General features: G+C 49.1%; 2 protein-coding genes across 2 annotated transcripts; one reads left to right on the top strand and one right to left on the bottom strand.

Annotated features, from left to right (window-relative positions):
* Positions 1 to 1,147: 1,147 nt before the first annotated feature.
* On the bottom strand, positions 1,148 to 6,332 carry ATP5PD (ATP synthase peripheral stalk subunit d). The gene is made up of 6 exons (XM_069542202.1): positions 5,855 to 6,332; positions 4,293 to 4,423; positions 3,927 to 4,023; positions 2,417 to 2,488; positions 1,487 to 1,549; positions 1,148 to 1,347 (listed from the first exon to the last, which is right to left on the bottom strand). The coding sequence occupies exons 2-6, from the start codon at positions 4,412 to 4,414 to the stop codon at positions 1,216 to 1,218; spliced, it is 486 nt and encodes a 161-aa protein (XP_069398303.1). The 5' UTR covers positions 4,415 to 4,423; positions 5,855 to 6,332; the 3' UTR covers positions 1,148 to 1,215.
* On the top strand, positions 6,107 to 19,946 carry KCTD2 (potassium channel tetramerization domain containing 2). Its single transcript, XM_069542180.1, has 6 exons — positions 6,107 to 6,527; positions 8,169 to 8,277; positions 10,429 to 10,520; positions 14,568 to 14,663; positions 16,075 to 16,200; positions 17,315 to 19,946. Exons 1-6 carry the CDS (start codon positions 6,186 to 6,188, stop codon positions 17,342 to 17,344), a joined length of 795 nt encoding a protein of 264 aa, XP_069398281.1. The 5' UTR covers positions 6,107 to 6,185; the 3' UTR covers positions 17,345 to 19,946.
* The last annotated feature ends 57 nt before the right edge of the window (positions 19,947 to 20,003 follow it).

The raw sequence follows: 20,003 nt of genomic DNA, 5'->3' as shown, positions 1-20,003 counted from the left end.
CCTCAGTTACATTTTACCTTCAGCCCAGCCCCTGCCCTATAAATTAGGGGTGACGGTGCTCCAGGATCTATTCAGCTTATGTCCTTTAAGACATTACTTCCTTGAGGGTTATCAGCCAGTTGATCTCCCATAAATCCCATCTGCAATCTCTGGCAGAAATGTCACAAAATTGTTGAAATGTGTCTTCCTCAGTAGGTCTTTTTCCTACAGGATTTAAGCCTCATCAAGGCAGATGCCTTTGCTTAGATTGCTGTCTTACTGAGATGCTTCTCAGATTCTCTCATTGCATTATTACAATCCTGATGTTTGTAAATGAGGAAAGGAAAAGTCTGGAGATGGCAGATTAATCTAGAACCAGCAATTAAATGGTCAAGGGCAGGTGTAAGCAGTAGGCATACAAGCTCCTCTGACTTCAAAGACAACAGAACTTTCCCCATCATCTCATCTTACTTTATACCGCCTATATTTCCTGGCATTGCTCAGGCATCCTGCAAGAAATTCTGCTATAATAATAAATAAATCCTGCTATAATAATTGTTTAGTCACTAAGTCATGGTTTTTCCAGTAGTCATGGACGGATGTGAGAATTGGACCATAAAGAAGGCTGAGCGCCGAAGAATGGATGCTTTTGAACTGTGATGCTGGAGGACTCTTGAGAGTCCCTTGGACTGCAAGGAGATCCAACCAGTCCATCCTGAAGGGTATCAGTCCAGAATATTTATTAGAAGGATTGATGCTGAAGCTCCAGTACTTTGGCCACCTGATGCAAAGAGCCAACTCATGGAAAAGACCCTGATGCTGGGAAAGACTGAAGCCAAGTGGAGAAGGGGGTGGTGGAGAATGAGATGGTATATAGCATCACTTATTCAATGAATATAAATTTGAGCAAACTCCAAGAGATAGTGAAAGGCGGGGAAACTAGGTGTGCTGCAGTCCGTGAGGTCGCAGAGGGTCAGACACGACTGAGCTACTGAACAACAACCACCGCAGCCCTGGGCCTCAGTAATTTGCTTCCTACACATCCTCACCATAAGACAAATGCACACACCTGTGGGCACACCTTTCCAGTTCAACAAAAACTCTGCTCCCAGTGAGGTCACCCCAGAGTTTTAATTATCTCAACCACAATGGAGCAGACACACACAGCACCATGTAATTATTTTTAATGTCCAGAGTTAATAATTCCAGGGCCAGAACTATCTCCTGGACTCGAGCTTATAAGCTCTCAATTGGCCTGTGAGGCCAGTAGGGGTACTTCTTCTTGTCTAATTTGGTTTCTGGGAAGACTTCATTCAAGTCCTCAATGGTCATCTGATCAAATGGAATTATGTTCCTCATCTTCTCCAGCTGAAAAAAGAGGGGAAAGGTGTCAAGATAAATAGGATTGCAGAGATACAATTAAAGAATCCAAGGCAGGTGACCACTGCTAGGTGAAAGACACGTGGCTGTGAAAGGATTACAAGGAAAGGCCCAGGCTCATCCTTACCTCTTTCTCATATTCCTGAATCCTGGTCTTTGATTGAATCAAAAACTCAGCACAACTTTTCACCTTTAAGAGAAGGGAGAAATTCTGTTTTGAAACCAACTTGTACCTTTCTGACCCCAAGGATCCCAAGGTATGAGGAGTCCCGGAGCCCCCCACTGCTTTCCCACACTCTGTCGAGAGGAGGTGGGCTCCTCTGACTACTTGGGGGATTCTGCTTTAGGGGGCAAACTGCAGCTCTCCCCAACACCCACAAAGAAGCCCGTACAGGAGAACCAGCTTAAGGCGGCAGGCCCAGGGTTCTTCAGTGAGTTATTCATCTAGGCAACCTATAAATGCCTGCCTCACCAGGGCCTCCCGAATGGCCAGGACAAGCCACTGACCACCTAGTCAGACTTCTCCTTCGTGGAGCCACCTGGGTTCCAACATTGGGCTTTTAGTACTTTCAAGCAAACGGGTATCTGACTACTCACTACTGTGTATAATTTTCCTGCCCAGTTTCAGCTCCCTGATTGTTTTTAAGTCATGCTGAGGTATAACTGACATATAATAAAATGCACATATTTAAAAACTACTACTTGATAGGGTTTGATATATGCATTCACCTGCGGAACCATCACCACAGTAAAGACAGTTTAATACTTATCATCCCCTCCACCCCAACCCTAGGCAACCACTGATGTGCTGGTCACCAGACATTTAGCTGAACTTGTTTATAGTTTTCCAGCAGTGGAGTCATACAGTGTGTACTCCTTTGCTGGATTCTTTCACTCACATAATTATCCTAAGGTTCATCCGTATTACTGCATTTATTAACAGTTCATCCCTTTTTAGCAATCCTTTAAATTCACTCCATCTTAACCTTACTAGTAAGAAATAGAACTGTCAGGAATTAAGAGAATTTTAGAATAAGTAAGAGCCTCAACTACTTACATCTTCTTTTTCTTCAGCATCCACCTGGGCAGTATATTTATCCTCTGGTATAGGAACCTTCAGGGCATTAAACTACAAACACAGGAATAATGAACTGTTGTTAACATCACCAGGAGTCCCCTCAAAAGGACTCAAAGCTGCTAACTGTAATAGATCATATAAAAATACATTCTCCATTCCAAGCGGTACAAGCAGGCATCTAGGGCATTCTACTGGAAAGAGTATTAGACTGGCAATGGGAGCTCAAGGTTCCTCTGCCTCATCACTAGCTGGAGACCATGGACAATTCTCTCATTACAATGAGTTTCAGTTTCTTCATTTGATAAAAAGAGGCAGACTTGATGACCTCAAAGAACCCTGCAGTTCTAAAGTAATTCTGATTTCTCTCTTTTTTAAAAATTTTATTTATTTTGGCTGTGCCACACAGCATGTAGGATCTTAGTTCCCTGACCACGGATGGTTACCTGTGCCCCCTTGCACTGGAAAAGCGGAGTCCACACCACTGGACCACCAGGAAGTCCCCTGATTTCTCTGTGAAAAGAAACCCTAGTGGACAGGTAGTGGAAGTCATGCTTGCATAACAGAGATGGATGAGACCTTCTCCCTAGAAGACAGCTTAGTGTCTTGGCCCTGGCACTGAGCGCTGTTCCTAGCAAAGTGGGCCCTCAATAACTATCTGCTGAATGAACAAGAAAATCCTGGATGATGAAATTTAACATCAGAATATAGGTGGGCGAGGGCTTCCCTGGTGGTTCAGTAGTAAAGAATCCACCTGGCAATGCAGGGAGCACAGGTTCGATCCCTGATCTAGGAAGATCCCACAAGCGGTGGAACAACTAAACCCAGCCCCCACAGCTACTGAGCCTGTGCTCTAGAGCTAGGAGCCACAGCTACTGAGCATGCATGCTGCAGATACTGAAGCCCTCACACTAGAGCTCTGCTGCTCCACAAGAGACGCCACCACCACAAGAAGCCTGCACACCATGACTAGAGAGAGAACCCCTGCTCACCGCAACCAGAGAAAAGCCCACGCAGCCACAGAGACCCAGTACGGTCAAAACATAAATTATACAAATAAGAAGACAGGTGAATGAGAGACCACAGCTACAAGGGACAATAAAAAAGCAGAGGAAAGAGGAAAATAGTAAAAGCGTAGGAAAAAATGTCAGCTTGATTTAAAAGGAGGCAGGCGAGGAGCGCAGAAGGGAGCCAGGCAGAAACACCCAACTCAACAGCCCTCTGGATCTCGGATTAAGACTCTGTTATACCGTTTTCTTAGACAAGAAACTTGCTGAATGAGGAGACCCTGAATTCTCCCGCACCTACTTACCATTTAAATCTGTCATCACAAGACCTTTGGCCACACCTGTCTCTCCTGAGCCTCCCTTGGGATCTGGATGTTAACACCACTCCTCTTTCCTCACTGGCATCCCGTGTAACTGTCCAGGGTCCTGCTCCCCCACCCACAGCTGTGTTACAAGACCAGGGCTTTAGCTGCCTGAAGGCTCACCTTCTTCTCAAAGTCATCCACCAAGCCAGCCTTTGTCACGTTGGCCTTGTAGTAAGCCCAGTCGATGGCAGGTGGCTTCTCAGGCAGAGTAGCCAACCTGCTCACATAGAAAAGCAAAAGTTAGGACTGTTCCACAAGCAAGAGGAAATTCACACAGCAATTTCCCTGTTCTTCATTCCTACGGCCTGGAGCTGTCGCCACACTCTTCCCTAGGAGAGAGATTATAGGAATGTAACAAAAAATAATAATTCACTAGTATTTAGAAAATGCATGAATTTCGTTCTGCCAGAAGAACATCAGAATTCATATATTTTGTTTCCACATGAAATCACAAGTCCAGAGGCTCCCTCTCAGCAAGGTACTGACCTGGAGGTTAGGGTCTCGTTCCAGGACTTCAAGGAGTTAGCCACGGCCTTCTGGTTTCGAGGGATGATCTCCCCAAAAGCTACCCAGTCAATGGTTTTTAGAGCAAGTTTCCGTCCAGCCATCTTGAGATCCTGGAAAATACAACAGGTCAGATCAAAACAGGGCTCTTGGAGAGAATCCTCTGAAGGGCATCGCAGAAGTATTCAAGTTTTAAGAAATAGATCAGCATCATATGAGTGGGTATATCTGTCAACTAAAGGAATTAGGATGACAATATCAGAAGAGGATTTTTCTTTTAGTTTTTAAAATTCAAGGTGTACAACCTGGCATATAAATATATTTTAGATGGTATACCTTCTCTTCCCCATCTCCTGATTTATCCTTAAAAGTCCAGTTATTAGGAAAAAAAAGCCCAGTTATCCAGTGTTTGCACTCCATGTACCTTTGGAAACACTGCTAAAGCAATATTCATGCATTACATAAAAGTTAGTAATTTAAAAACACTTCCACTCGGCCTACATTTTATTCACTGATTCTCCAGTGCACAGAACCTGACACATATTCACATTTCAACAAGGCTCAGTTAAATAAAGCAGACGCTGGACCAAAATTTCCTCACCTGAAAAATGGGGATAATAAGCCCTGTTAGCCAAAAAAAGGCTGTTAAAAAGATCAAATATAACTGTGCACACCAATTTGCACTGCAAACTTAAGGGGCTCTCTACCCACTCCTTGTTAAACTGGTAATACGCCCACACCTTATTCATGCCTGGTGATCCCCTGTAGTGTTAGCATATACCCTGAGTATACTGGCAATACTCTTAAAAAAAAAATGTATTCAATACATACGTGAATGTGAGAGAACATGCAAAGTGATCACAACCGTTAAAGATCTTTATAAACTATGGGGTGGATCACAAAGGAGATGGAAATTTTCCCCAGGGCCTTAAAAGAAAGAAGACACATGTCCAACATCTGCCTCTTCCTTTCACTCTCAAGACAGCTTATGTTCCCTGGAGTGGAGGTAAGGGGCGGGTGACCTTTAAATACACCAGACAGAATAAGTGCCCTTGCTGAGAGTTTTCCAAGCTCGGAAGCTTCGTAAATGGGTTTGTTGTCTTTTATTTACTGCTGAATCCCCAGCGCCTAGAACAGATCCTGAACACAGCAGGTGCTCAGTGAATATTTACTGAATCGGTAAATGAACCCTGCACTAGAGAAGCTCTGAAAGCTCCACACGCTCGAAAGCTGGAACCTTCAGAAGGGAAGCGTACAGCCCTCCAGCCTGCTGGGCGTCACCAAGCAGACTAAAATACGTCCCGGCAGCGTTTCCTCAGCCTCCAAACCGGACTCCTGAAGCCGCCAGACTGGAGTCAGGCTGGACGAGACAAAGGTTACTGGAAGCCCTAAAAGTCAAGAGGCCAAACTGGCCTCTGCGGCCTCGCGCTAGAGGCAGGGGAGAGGAAGAAGGGCGCGAAAGAGCAGCCGCGCGAAGCAGGGCGAGACAAGGGTCGAGCCGAGGTATGCAGGAGCAGAGCAGAGAGGCCCCCAAAACCACTCACCTTCACCGACCCCAGGCGGCCCGCAGTCCACTGCAGCAGAGAACGGAAGTGGGTCACCGGAAGCTCTCCCCTCAGCCAACCCCAAACCCAAGGGGGCAGGCCTTGTCTTGCGGTTCAGCGTATAGCGGCGAGGGCTTATTCAGGAAGTCCCGCCTCCGGGGGCGGGCGTAGCGCCTCCACAGCCCGAGGATGCGGACGCTGGTTGGGGGTGCTCCCGTCCCTCTCCCGCGGCCCCACCCCCGCCGATGGGCCGGCCCGGCTCTCCCTGCCGAGAGATGGGCCGGCCCGGCGGCGCGCGGGCAGCAAGCGGCGGCGGCGGCGGTGGCCCAAGATGGCGGAGCTGCAGCTCGACCCGGCCATGGCGGGGCTGGGAGGGGGCGGCGGGAGCGGGCTGGGCGATGGGGGCGGCCCGGGCCGAGGGCCCCCCAGCCCTCGCCCCGCTGGCCCCACGCCCCGCGGGCACGGCCGCCCGCCCCCCGCCGCCGCCGCGCAGCCGCTGGAGCCGGGTCCCGGGCCGCCAGAGCGGACAGGGGGCGGTGGCGCGGCCCGCTGGGTCCGGCTGAACGTGGGCGGCACCTACTTCGTGACCACCAGGCAGACCCTAGGTCGGGAGCCCAAGTCTTTTCTCTGCCGCCTCTGCTGCCAGGAGGACCCGGAGCTGGACTCGGACAAGGTGCGCCCCGCCCTCGGGCGCGCCCCTGGCCTTCGGACCCCCTCGTTCCTCCCAGGCTGGTCCCCGGATTTCCTGCGACGCGCCTCTCTCCGGAGGGCACCTGGGGCCGGGACCCCCTCCTCCTCGTCTTTCCCAGCCAGCCAGCCCTGGGGGCTTTTCTGCCCCAGCCCCAGACGCACGCAGACTTTCTCTCTGACCGCACCCTTCGTTCTCAGCGGCTGCTTCCCCGCGCTGTGCCTACCCTCACCCTTGAGCGTCCGCTCCACACCCCTTTTCCCCTTCCTTTCTGCACCTCATCCCAGCCCCTCAGGTCTGCGTGAGTTTTCTCCTGACTTCCTTGTTTCCCTGGTTCCTCGTCAAGACCCTCAGCGCCTATGGCAGACGCATCCAGAATTGGGTCAGGGCGAGCTAAGGCATCCAGGTAGCTTTGTGAGACTTCCGCTCCGACCCCTCTGCCAAGTTGGGTGAAAGCCTGGGTGTGATGATGGCTTCGACAGTTGCAGGAAGCGCTTGTCGTGATTCCACACTTCTTTCCTGTGGTCCTGGTCTCTGGGCTCGTATTTGGTAACTGTCATTGTGTTAGGTCCCGGTTTGAGCTCAGATACGTTCCTAGGAAAGAGCTTGTCCTTTGCCAGTGCAAACCTAAGCTGACAGATTAAGACCAGGGAAAATGAAACCCGGAGAGTACCGTTGGGCAAGATGCACGGCTGCTAACCAAAGAGTTGAGAGGTGACAAGACGCTTAACCGATTTTCAGTTTGAGCTGTTTGATTTTTTTTTTAACTTTACACGTTCATCTTTTAGTTTCTGACTTAAAAGCATTGACTGTTGCCTGCATCGCCTGTGTCCCATGTAGCGCTTAGCTGTTCCCTTGCAACACAGTTAGGGTCAAGTAAACATTGGTTAGTTTCATTTATTCATCTGCTACCTCTCCTGTCATCTCAGATTGAAGGCAAACTGTCCTGCCCTAACTTATTATAAAGGAACGATTTTATCTGTCCTGAATCTTCTTTGTTGCAGTAGAAGCCAGTTTCTTCTTGTTCCCTTTACTGTAAAGATGAGTAGGATTAAAATTGCTCAGAGCCAAGTCCCGGCCATGCCAAGCTTCCTCTGGGCACAGATCTGGAGTGTGTGAGTTACAGCTGCCAACGCAGACTCCCACTGCCGTTGGCCCTCAGCTCAGGAGCAATGCCAAATAAACAGAGGTTTTCTTAGAATTAGGAATGTGATTCAGGGACAATAGAGAAGTCAGAATGTCTCAAGCAGAAATTTAGATCACGCAGCTATGGCATTTTCTTCCTCTGTTTCATTATAACAAATATCCCACAGGAAGAATGTTGGTTGTTGTATCTACGCTTGATCTTACCCAAAAGGCTGAGAAGAGATTGGTAATCGTGTCTGAGTAAAGATTTTAGAAGTTCAAGTCAACGCCTAGATAACGAATATGACTATACATCTGCAACACCCTCCCAGAAATCATCTTGAAGTATAAGACCCGTAAAGCTAGCCTTCTTGCCAGTGGTTAGTGATAAACATCTAATAGAACTTGCCCTCTCACTTGTGAATTGTGAGAGACAGGTGGAGACCCTGCCCTAATTTAGCATGAAAGCTCCACAGTGATACCCTTGTGTTTGGTTGGCAGGACGAGACAGGGGCCTATCTGATTGACAGGGACCCTACCTACTTTGGTCCAATCCTAAACTACCTCCGCCATGGGAAGCTCATCATTACAAAGGAGTTGGCAGAAGAAGGTAAGGACACTGTTTGTGCTGGGCATCTTCAAAATTCAGGTCAAATCTTTAAAGCTGTTTCATAGATTGGAATGTATTTTTCACAGGGTTGTTTTTTTTTCTGGTCGGGGGAGGGCTGTGCTGTGTGGCATGTGGGATCTTGGTTCCCTGAGCCCTCTGCCTTGGGAGCACGGAGTCTTAGCCATTGGACCACCAGGGAAGTCCTGAGATTTGAATTTTGAGATTTTTAGCAGGCTCAGGTGCACAGGAAGCAAAGCTTTTTAAACATAAGTAGGGTTCCTCCAATCACCTCATCTAGTCTGAGAGGGTCTTGGAGGAGCCCCGTTGTTCTCATCCTCCTTTGGGAGAAGGAAGAGACACAGCTCAGCTTTGGAGGTAGAGTTTTTTCTGGACCTACAAAATTATCAGGACCTCTTTTTACATTGACTTATTACTAGCAGTGAATATCCACAGCCTGAAACAGCAAATCTCTGACATTTAGGTATTTATTCTTTCAATTTTAGTTTGAACTTGCAGCCGTTAAAAAAAGAAAAAAAAAGAATAATGAAGGTTTGGCCTCATTTCTTTAAGACTGGTCTCATGCTTCCTTGTAGATTTTTGCATCTGACCTAATTCATTCTCCAGCCCATTGTCAGGGGCATCATTAGTTGACTCATCCTTTTGGTTTGTAGGGCACTTGGACTATAAGTGGGTCTAAACGTCTTTCTAAAAGGCTATCTTCGTCTCCCTGAGACATTCAGTTGAAGATGGGAGCCTGTCCCTTGATGCAGGGCACCTTGACCTGGGAGCATTCTCTCTGCATAAGAAAGCTGAAATGGCTGTGCTCGCTAATGAAACGGCTGAAGAGCACTGCTGTTACAACCAGTCAAAAGAGGAATCTGTCTCCTTTTTTATTTTTAATGCCCCCCCTTTTTTTAACATTTCAAATGCATACAAAGTAACTGAATAGTACAATAAATTCCGTGCATCCACCATCCACAGCAATTACCAGCTCATGGGTAGTCTTGTTTCTTCAAAAGAAGAATCTTAAGCATCTTTTCTAATGCCTTAAAAAAAAGATTTTGAAGGGCAAGAATAGTACAAAGAGCTCTCTTTATCCAGATTCACCAAAAGCAACAGTTTTGGTTATATTTGCATTATCATCCATTCATTCTCTCTCTCTCCCTCCCCCCTCCTTCCTCTCCCCTTTCCACAGTTTTATTTCCGAACTTCTTGAGGCTAGATTACAGACTTGACCCCTTACTGCTTCTCGGTCTATTTCTCAAGACCAAGGACATTCTCTCATGTAACCACCATATAGTTATCAAATTCAGGACATTTAATATTGATAAACACTTTAACTATAGCTTACTTTCTAATTTTGTCAATTGTTTCAACAAATCTTTATAGCAACATTTTTCCTGGTCCAGGATCACACATCCCATTTAGTTGTCCTGTCCCAGGTCTTTGATTTTGTTAAACATGGGATTCTGTTTTGTTTTTTGTTTTTTTTTGACATGCCACACAGCTTGCAGTATCTTAGTTCCCTGACCAGAGATTGAACCTGGGCCCTCGGCCATGAAAGCACTGAACCCTAACGACTGGACTGCCAGGGAAGTCCTGTGCATGGGATTCTTTCATTGACTGCGTTTTACATTGCTCAGATAATAAGCATCTTGTTAAATTTGGTCCACATAATTTTTTTTTTCTTTTTTAAAAGTTTTATTTATTTTAAATTGAAGGATAATTGCTTGACTGGTCCACATAAATTTACACTTACACAGAGAGACATTGGTCACTTTTAGGACAAACTGGGTAGCAATTGCAAGCTCAAGAGTTATCTAGCGGGACTAGCTCCAGGAACTGAGTGACATATGGTTAAGGCGTCCTGCAGCTGATGGGCAGGAGCAGGAAGAGCCAGGGGAGGTGGCAGGTGGGAACCGCAGGGGCGAAACAGTAAACAGAGCAGACCCTTGCGCCTGCCTTGCTGACGCTGGGGAACAGGTCACAGGCACCCAGCAAAAAAGCAAAGGAGCGCTCCCCAGGCTGCAGGAGGGAGGTGAGACTTGGAGTGAGAGATGCAGTTCTTAGCAAGCTCATGTTCTCCAGCCTCCTTCTGCTGTTTACTGGGGAGTTCACACACCTCTAACCTCGGGTCGGTCTTCCTTCTAGGTGTGCTGGAGGAAGCGGAGTTTTACAACATTGCATCTCTCGTGCGACTGGTTAAGGAAAGAATACGGGACAATGAGAACAGAACTTCACAGGTAATGGGTTTTGAGCTCTTAAGAAGAAAATGTCCCATGTGTCAGTCTTTGTCCCCATGTCTGGGGTGATTAGAAACGGACAGTGTACCATTTGAGAGCCCTGCGTCTCCCCTGTGAGCCAGAGGTCTCCGTTTGCCATACGGTCCCTCTGCCAGACAGGCAGCACATATTCCGCCAGACTTGTTCAGAACAGGGAAACAGGAGAAATCACAAAGAGAACGAAACAGGCCCATGTCCCCTTAGAAGAACGGGAAATAGTGGCTGCTTGCCATATGGCAGTGGGAGGAGTCACCATACTTGAGGTTCAAAGCCTGTTCTCTCCAGCAGAGCATCTGCCTCGCTCCATGTCCACATGGGGGCCGAGCGAGGTCTTGCTTCTATACCTGTTTACCTGTTGGCTTCTCTATGAGAACCAGCCTTCAGCCTGTGACTGTGTCAACAGCCAGCTGCCAACAGACACTTGCATGGCATAGACTTCGCACATGGCTTGTGAATCATGCTTCTAAGAAAATAATACCAAGCTTTTCTTTCTTTTAGGAAGTCCAGATTTTCTTAGTAGATTTGGTGACAAAAATCCAACTGAATTTGCTGTGTAGTTAGAGCAGGGAAGGCAGTTAGAGCAGGGAAGGCAGTGAGGCACACCTCGCTCGTTTCATGGCACGTCACCCGTCGTCAGTCTTAAGCAAGTGGCCACAGTAACTTCTGATAGGCCCTGGGAACCCTGACTGATAGGACGTCCATGCCCTCAAGAAGCCTAAAGTCTAGCAGGAAAAACAGGCAGGTATTTTAAGAGGGTTTAACTGCACTAATGGGACAGAGTCCGACTCCAGCATGACTTGTCTCCTGTCCCTCAGATACTGGTGATGGTTGCTTTCTTGAGATCTATCGCAATACAGAATTTCAAAAGTAGAAACTTGTCCCTTGCATGTTCTGTGTCAGACTTCACGAATCAGTTTTTTTTTCCTGGCTCTGAATGGAATTATCTGGATGAACACCTGAACCCTATGATAATGAAGTCTGTTCTCTGTTTTATCTCCAGCACTTTGTGAAGGTGGAAAGGAGGCTTACTCATTTATTTCTTCTCCATCTGGCCAGTGGCTGAAAGGCTTTTTTGTGTGTTTGTGTGCTGAAACCTGGGATGCAAGCCTCCTTTTTAATGTTCAAAGATGAACTCGTAGTTGGTTTGCAGGTTACCATGTGGAATATGATCTAGTGTCACCGTTTTTTTTGCCATCTCCTGGTGTGTTTACGTGGCTTCTTTCACTGTGACAGATATGTAATAGCTTAGACAGTCTGCAAATCTCGTTCATCCTCAGTTTTTCACATTAAACAAAAAAACAAACCTTTGATTGCTTAATATAAGTTTTGATGGTACCATCAAGTATAAAATTTGAAACCGTTCAAATGGCACCTGAACAATCTCAGTTCTTCGCCATCAGTGAATTCCTTGAGAGTGTTGTAAGGTTTTTATTTGATGACAGTAATTAAGTTAATTAGTTTTTTCAATTTTGAGGCTCATGGATTTATACCTAGCTGGAAGCTTTTTTACTCTAGGAATGTCAAGACCCTTTTGAAGTTAACTGATCTTTCCACCTGTCCCCTTTATTTAGTGGGACTCTGGGTGGGCAATGGGTTTGATGTCGTTCAAAGATGTCCCCTTTTACATTTGTCCCACATCACCTTAAGGCTGCGTGTGGATTTCCATGGCTGTCTCCTCAAACTCGGTGTCTGCTTCATCTTGTCTGTGTTGAAAGGAGACACGCCTGGCAGGCAGTCAGGTGAAGCCCAGGATGTAGAGGGCCTCCCCAGTTTTTTTCAGTGGCCTCACTTCTCTTCAGTGGCTGCCACATCCTATTACTCTGCTGTCCCCGGAAGCGTTTTTTGCTGTGAGGTGGATCTTGGTGCATTTGAGAGTGGTGATGGTTTACTTGGAAAGAGGAGAGTAAAGAAGAGGCAGTACGGTTATCTTAATAACTGGGACTTTGACAGCTGCGTCCACTGTCGGCTCTTCGTGGTGCTCTGCATCTTACAGTGTGAAACGCCTGGTCGTTGCCGCGGTGCGCAGCTGGGGTTGAAATTGTCACAAGATTTGTCCTATGTTTTATATGGAAGGAACTTTCTTTTTTTCATCTTAGCACCTTATTGAGTGGAACCTCATTCAGAAGGACAAAGTATACGAGAAAGACTATAGTAGTGTCAGGCGGATGTGGGCTCGTATCCAAGCTCTGCCTCCAGTCCACTTAGTCGCCACACTGCTTGGGCAAGACATTGTGCCCTGAATACCAGTGTCCTCTGTGTGGAAAGAAGCCGACACCTGCCTTCCAGATCTGCAGTGAAGACTAGAAGAGACGGGCACAACACCTGGGGCCTGTAGCCCTCGGTGCTTAGCAGCTGCTTTCATTCGTCCAGTATTTCCCAGATTGTTCCAATTTTCCAGACAGCTAAAGCCAGCTCATCCTTTTAAAAATGGGCTAAGTTTTCATCATTCTTAAGAAAATGGTACAGATTGTCTTAAAATCCGATAGAAGGTAACTGACCCTTGCTCCGTGACTGGGCGTCATTGTTCTGAACCTGGGCTGCTGTTTGGTTCTCTCACCCTCTCGGATGGGCAGTAAGTGTGCAGCTTTGGACCCAACACCGATGGTCCCTGACTGCTAAATACTGACTCCTGTGCGCCTGGAATTGTCCTGTGAACAGGAACGCATCTGGCTAGCCTGCTTCCCTGCAGCCACCGTAGCAGTCTCACAACCGGCTTCTTGTTCCCTGTGGGCCAGGTCACAAGTGTCGATGTAGGCCAAGCGTGGGGGCCTTCGTACTGTGGCTCTGGGGTGTCCATCTCAGTTGCTTAGCCTTTTGGCTTCCTGATCTAGCTTCTGTTCTAGAGAGTTGAGTCTGGCCAGCACACGACCTTTCTCATCTTTGACACCCTCCAGGTGATCAACAGTTCAGTTCTGTCCTGACACCGACCACCCAAGTCAGTGTCAGACTGCCCAGGGCACGGGTGCTAGTTGGGATCTGGGTTCCCACAATGCCTCCTTCATGTTCAGTAATTCACTAGAATAATTGGTGCAACTCGGGAAATGCTATACTTACTACAGTTTATTATGAAGGATGTAAATGAACAGCCAGATGAAGTGATTCATGGGATGAAGGCCTAAAGGGTCCTCTGTCCCTGTGTAGTCCCCAGCATCCGTTACCTCCACCACCAAGCACATGGATGTGTTTGCCAACCTGGAAGCTCCCTGAACCCCGTCATTTAGGGATTCTTCAGGATGGTTCATTTGGTAGGAAAGGTTGTCTGTATCACTGGCCTTTGGTGATTGAACTCAATCTCTGGTCTCTCCTCCTTTCCCCATGGTCAGGGAGTGGGGCCACAAGTTCTAACCCTCTAACCCCCTGGGTCTTTCTGGTGACCAGCTTATTAGCATACAAAAGACACTGCTACGGCTCAGGAGTTGACATAGTTTTTTGGAGGTTTGTGCCAGGAACCACCGACAAAGGCCAAGTATTTGTTTTTTATTATAGGCTTGTCTGTCACAGGAATGTTACCGTGTAGCACTGAAACAGTTCCAGGTAGCTTCAGCAGAGGGTAAAATCGCTTGAGCGTTTGTACCCTGTAGAGTCCTGTTCAATGTATTGTTTCCATATAAGGTATCATTTTCAGCATGTGCATCAGCTATAAAGACTGAAGAAGAAAATGTGACCTTTTTGTCCTGAGTAATTTTACTCTGTTTTCTCCTTTGGGAAACAGATGAAGTCATAACTTTATCAGCATGGCCGCTCACATAATTCATATTTCTGAAGTTCAAGATTATTTTGTTTTGTTCATGTTCTTGGACCCTGTATTTTCTCTGTCTTTCTTTCCTCGGAAAAGTTTTTATTGAGAAACTACAGAGCGGCTTGAAAGGGGGTAGTGGTGGCTGTCAAGAAAAAAATTCCAGTCACACTCCTTTCCAGTCTGTATTCTTTTGAAGAACTTCACCAAGGCAGCTGCAAACTGTTGTGTCCCTGAAACTGTTGCTCAGAGCCTGTATGTGGTTGTCGCAGGGCCCCGTGAAGCACGTGTACAGAGTCCTGCAATGCCAAGAGGAGGAGCTCACGCAGATGGTATCCACTATGTCCGATGGTTGGAAATTCGAACAGGTAATGTTTCTTGGGGCTTCCCTGGTGGCTCACTAGTAAAGAATCCACCTTCCAATGCAGGAGACATAGATTCGATCCCTGGGTTGGGAAGATCCCCTGGAGAAGAGGATGGCACCCCACTCGAGTATTCTTGCCTGGAGAATCCCATGGACAGAGGAGCCTGGTGTGTGACAGTCCATGGGGTCGCAAAAGAGTCAGACATGACTTAGCAACTAAACAACGTTTCACAGGGTGTATCTCAGCCTAGGAGCCCACACTGTCACCATGTAGCCAGTTAGTCACCCTAGGAGTCGGGTAGGGCTAGGGGAAAAGAGCCCTTCTGTGTGGACTCTGCATGGTAGGGTGTGATGAGCTGGGTGAAACAGAATGGTGTCACGTCTCCAGGCTTCATGTCCAGAATTTGCGCGTGATTCTACCCAGAGGGAGCCAGCCAGCTTCTTTAGGCTTGAAAGTACCTCTTTGGGTTTTTCTCCTTCAGGGATTCCTTTCAAAAGTGCTTTGTTGACACATTCTAGAATAAGTAGCTGAAGAAGACCAGGGTTTAGCAGTGACCCTCCCTGTTCACGTGGTGTGGTGAGCAGGCATGGCATGAAGGGCTCAGACGAGCTGGAGCCTGGCGAGGTCCTTCCCCGGCAGCCTGTGGATTTCTGTTCTTTAGCTTTGTGCTTACAACCATAGCATCGAAACAAAGCATCTGAGAACCAGGATTTTACGGTTTTCTTCCATTAGATGGCAGAGTTGTTCATCTATTGTCTTCAAAACACACAGGGAAGCTGAGCATGACTCGAACGACCATATTATAAATTCAATGAATCATGCTTGTTTCTGTGTAGAGTTTAAGAGGTCAGCTGAACTGTAACCATATAGTTGCCTTAAATGACAGTTACTGGGTTAACAGTATTACATTATAGACCAAACAGGCTTCTCTGTCTTCAGCACCAATACTGGGTGACTCCTCACAGTTATCTTCCACGGCAGAATCAATTCTGTGTGCGCCTCGTTCTTGTTCAGCTTTGGGTTGTAAAATGTCATGCGTCCACTTCAGAAGTATTTTTTCCCTGGTATGAATTTTAAAGACAAAGTTGTTTGTTTGTTTGTTTGTTTGTTTGTTTAAGGCTTCGTGTTTTTTCGTTTGGTCGGTTGGTTGATTTTGTGGCTGTGCTGCATGGCTTAGTTACCAGCCAGGGGTGGAAGCCATCAGCCAGGGGTGGAAGCCAGGCCACAGCAGGAAACCCTTGCCAGTGACGCTCTGGTGAATAACTGGGATCCAGGCATCCCCTGGGGCCTTGATAGTCCCAGCGAATTCTTTGTCCTTTGAGAAGCAAAACAAAGCTCAGGAAGAGGGTTTGATTCTTGTGGCACATATTTTAAGATCCCTGTTCGTATGTTGACCGTGTTCTCATTTGATCAGCTAATCAGCATCGGATCTTCCTATAACTATGGGAACGAGGATCAGGCAGAGTTCCTCTGTGTTGTCTCCAGAGAACTAAATAATTCTACCAACGGCATTGTCATCGAGCCGAGCGAGAAGGCGAAGGTGAGCCGCCCTGCCCGGCGTCTGCCCCTGACTCTGCTCCCAGCCCCTGCTCGGCGAGCCTGGAGTGCTGTTCCCCGGCTCTTCCTTTCCTTCTCAGACCAGCTTTGCATTTCCCCTTCACTGTGGCCCTTGGACTAATGTCATTTAAACCAGGATTTTTGAAGCAGTGACATAGGCTTTTAGTTTAAGACACGTGAACTAAAGTAGGGTAGTCTTTTCCCAGGCTCTGTCAGATCAGTGAAGAAGGAAAGCTAACGGCCACTGATTCCTATAAGGTGAGAATTCCGAAACTCAGAGTTGGAAGTATTCTGCCTTTATAGTTGGAGATAGTTCTCTCTCTCTCTCAAGAGAAAAGGTGTTTGGTCACCTCTGTGGCCGCCCCACCCCGCACCCCAACTCCCTGAGGCTGCTGGGAGCTTCTTGCACACTGTTCTCTCCTTCCTCCACTGTGCCCCTCGCACACACACCCACAGTGGTTCTCCGTCATCAGAGTATGGTGAGCCTGGCCTGTGTCCTGCTCAGGACAGGTGGTCCTCCTCCACGTGTGGTGAGCTGACCTGTGTCCTGCTCAGGGGAGGTTGTCCTCCTCCATGTCAGGTGTTCCTCCACTGTGTGTGGTGGTCCTCCTCCCTGTGCGGTGGTCCTCCTCCGCGCGAGGTGGTCCTCTTCCACCTGCGGTGAGCTGGCTGTGTCCTTCCGCTCAGGGGAGGTGGTCCTCCCTGTGCGGTTGTCCTCCCTGTGCAGTGGTCCTCCACCATGTGCGGTGGTCTTCCACCACTTGTGGAGAGCTGGCCTGTGTCCCTCCGCCCAGGGGAGGTGGTCCTCCTCCGCCTGCGGTCATCCTCCACCACGTGTGGTGAGCTGGCTGTGTACCTCCGCTCAGGGGAGGTGGCCCTGCAGCACATAAGCCCTGCCCCAGCGTCTTCACACTGCAGTGCTTCGGGGGTGCTGCCTCGCTTCCCAGGGTAATGGATCGTCCTGCTGCTGCTCCACCGGGTCCAGTGGGAAGCGACTCCAGTCTCTTTCTCCTCCCTCAGTGGGCTGGGAAGCCACCCCACCTAAAGGCAGTACACACCCAGGGTCCAAGCCTGTCTCCCCCGCCTTGCCCTTCCAGATTCTTCAGGAGAGAGGGTCTCGGATGTGAACTCCCGAGTCCCCAGTGACGAGCGCGCCCAACCGAGCACGTCTGTGAAGTTCAGTCTCGCTCCTGTACAGTAACCGAGCTACTGCCAAGCCAAGCTGCGCCTGGCCCCCAGCAGAGGAGAGTTCTGGTCAAAACCAAAGGAGCCCCACCCCCACCCACAGGAACCCGAAGACAGATGCCACTTTCGGCTGCACAATACCTTCTCAGAAACCTGCTTTTCTTTTCTTAGCCGGTGTTGTAACAAACCTCTCCAAGAGCACTGGGCTGGGTTCCCAGGTGGAGCTTGTCTCGGGATGGGGCAGGGAGGAGGAAGGCCTAGGTCCTTGCAGATGCTGTACTTCTTGGAAGCCGGAGCGCACGCAAGAGGGTTGTCCTGAGGTGTGCCATGTTTTCACCCGAGTGTGCCCTGCTGGACGTGGGCAGCCGCTTCATCACACCACCTTTCTCTCCCACACACCCCAGACTACCGCAGCAGACGCAGAGGAGTCTGGTTTAGGCTGTTGAATTGAGGTTTCGGTGAAGGATAGAGTCGCCAGAGCACCCCCACATTCCTATGAACAAAGCCTCTTTGAGGAGGGGAGGATGGAGGGGGTCGCAGCTCTGGATCCAGGCCACCAGCTGCCCCATGTTTGGCTTGCCTCATTTCTCTCCAGCAGCTGGCACCCCACCCCCAACCCCCACCCCAGACAGCTCACCTTCTCCCCAAGAAGAGGCTCAAGGCAGGCGGTACCCTGCATGGAGTCGGATAGACGGATTGGTGAGAGCTGTAGGTAGTTGGTGTAACTGCTTTTACAGCCTTTGCCTGCCCTCCGTTGGCCCGTCTTCCTTCCCTGACTTTTTAAACTGGGGCTGAGGATAAAGGGATTTTGGACCCTCTGATGCCTTGGGGTGGAGACAGCTGTTTTCTCTGAAAGTTGCCAAATGTAGGTAGTAGTATCAAAAGTGGCGCTGTTCTTATGGTCGTCTTGGAAATGCCTTGATCGAAAGTGCGGTACTTGTGTCTCTTGGTTTCTGACCTTGGCAGTGGTCGTGAGCCCCCACCATCCGCCGTAGTGTGTGTGTGTTTGCCGGGTGGGCCCAGGACCCCCTCATCTGACCCAGCCCTCACCGCCACTTCTGTGGGGACCGAGGCGTCGAGGATCCAGCGCTGTTCGACTCAGGAGCCGAGCCTCAGAGCTCATAACTGGATTGCTGTCTGAGCTTCCGAGTCTTGGTGAGCAGTCATGGAGCTCAAAGGGGCCGGAGAACCCTGGCTTTTCCCTGGGTGACTTTCCCAGTATGGCAGGTGGTCCAGAGAAGGGGAGGGGCCTGTGGGGAGCGCTTTGTTCATAAAAGATCCCTCAAACCCGTGGCTCTAAGCCGAGGCTCCCTCTGCCCCCCCCGGCTCAGCTGCTCACCACATGGCTCTGGGCTCAGGGTTTCTTTAAAATGACTATCGACTGTGCGAAGTGTCTTTCGAGCCTGTGACCAGCCCCTGCCCAGACAGGAACCTCATGTTGCCCTCACATGTCTGTGTGTAGAGTAGGGGAGAAGTGTGTGTCTGGGGCACCTGCTGACACGCTGTGTCTGCACCCCAGCGTGAACATGCATGTCGGCACCACGGACGTCTGGCCCGTGCCCAGGATTCTTACAACTGTAAAATGTTAGCGGAACTGCTACCTACAATAAACAGTTACCCCTGCAGAATGGTTGCAGGTGTCCATCCTGACCTCTTTCAGGGGGAAAAAAAAATTGAACATGTCAAGGAAAAGCTGCCGTCAACCAGAGGACGGTGGATGAGGAACTCTGGTCAATGGGAATTAGCACCGTCAGACTGAAAGGAGGCAAGCCTTGGCATCTGGGGCCTCGAGCCCAAGCAGACCTGCTTGCCTGGGGCTCGTCTGAAAACCAGCCTCTGGTCCCAAGCCAGCGAGCAGGAGCAAGGAGGCTGGAGGGCAGAGGGGGCCAGCTCCTCTGGATGCGTCTTTCTCCTTGAGCTTCTCACGGGTCTGCCGTGGAATCTGCGAAGACCGGCGCGACCCTCGCTGAGCGCCTGGAGGGACCAGCGGGCCGCCTTTCCCCAGGTTCCCTCCCCTGGCCACCCAGCGATGGCCTCAGTTGTTTCAGCGCTCCAGGAATCTGAGAGGGATTGTTTCTTAAGGTTTCTGGGAAAGTATTTTACCCAAGTCCTTCATGAACCAAGTTGGTGTTTTTTTCTTGAAAGCCGGCTCCCTTGGGGAGAGCCCAGCTGACCGCTCCAGAGAGAGGCCTGGCCATTGGCTGGGGGGTCACGTGAGCAGTGCCCCACGCTCTCCAGCTGCCCAGGGCTGCCACGTGGGCGACTCCGGCCAGGCAGGGCCCAGCCTCCTCTGGAGTGGCTTTGTTTATGCATAGTTCTAACTGATCTCAGGGGTGTCCATGAGGCATAGAGGAGGAAGAGACAGATGCTGAGGGAAAGGGCTGAGAAGTCACCCACACCCTCCAGGATGGCCTTAGAGCCAGGCCTTAGGGACCATGCCTGTCACTTGTGGGTGCCCTTTGTTGCCGTTTGTGTCTTTGAATAAAGTCTGAAATGCTGTGACCCCTTTTCCCCCCCCTCTTGTCAATAAAGACATGAAACAGACTTCTGAATCTTGAAACCTTTGGTGTGTATTTCCCAATACTCAGAGCTCCTGGAGTC

The sequence above is a fragment of the Ovis canadensis genome, chromosome 11 (assembly GCF_042477335.2).
Source record: "Ovis canadensis isolate MfBH-ARS-UI-01 breed Bighorn chromosome 11, ARS-UI_OviCan_v2, whole genome shotgun sequence".
Classification (NCBI taxonomy): domain Eukaryota; kingdom Metazoa; phylum Chordata; class Mammalia; order Artiodactyla; family Bovidae; genus Ovis; species Ovis canadensis.
This window is presented reverse-complemented; position numbering and strand designations above follow the sequence as displayed.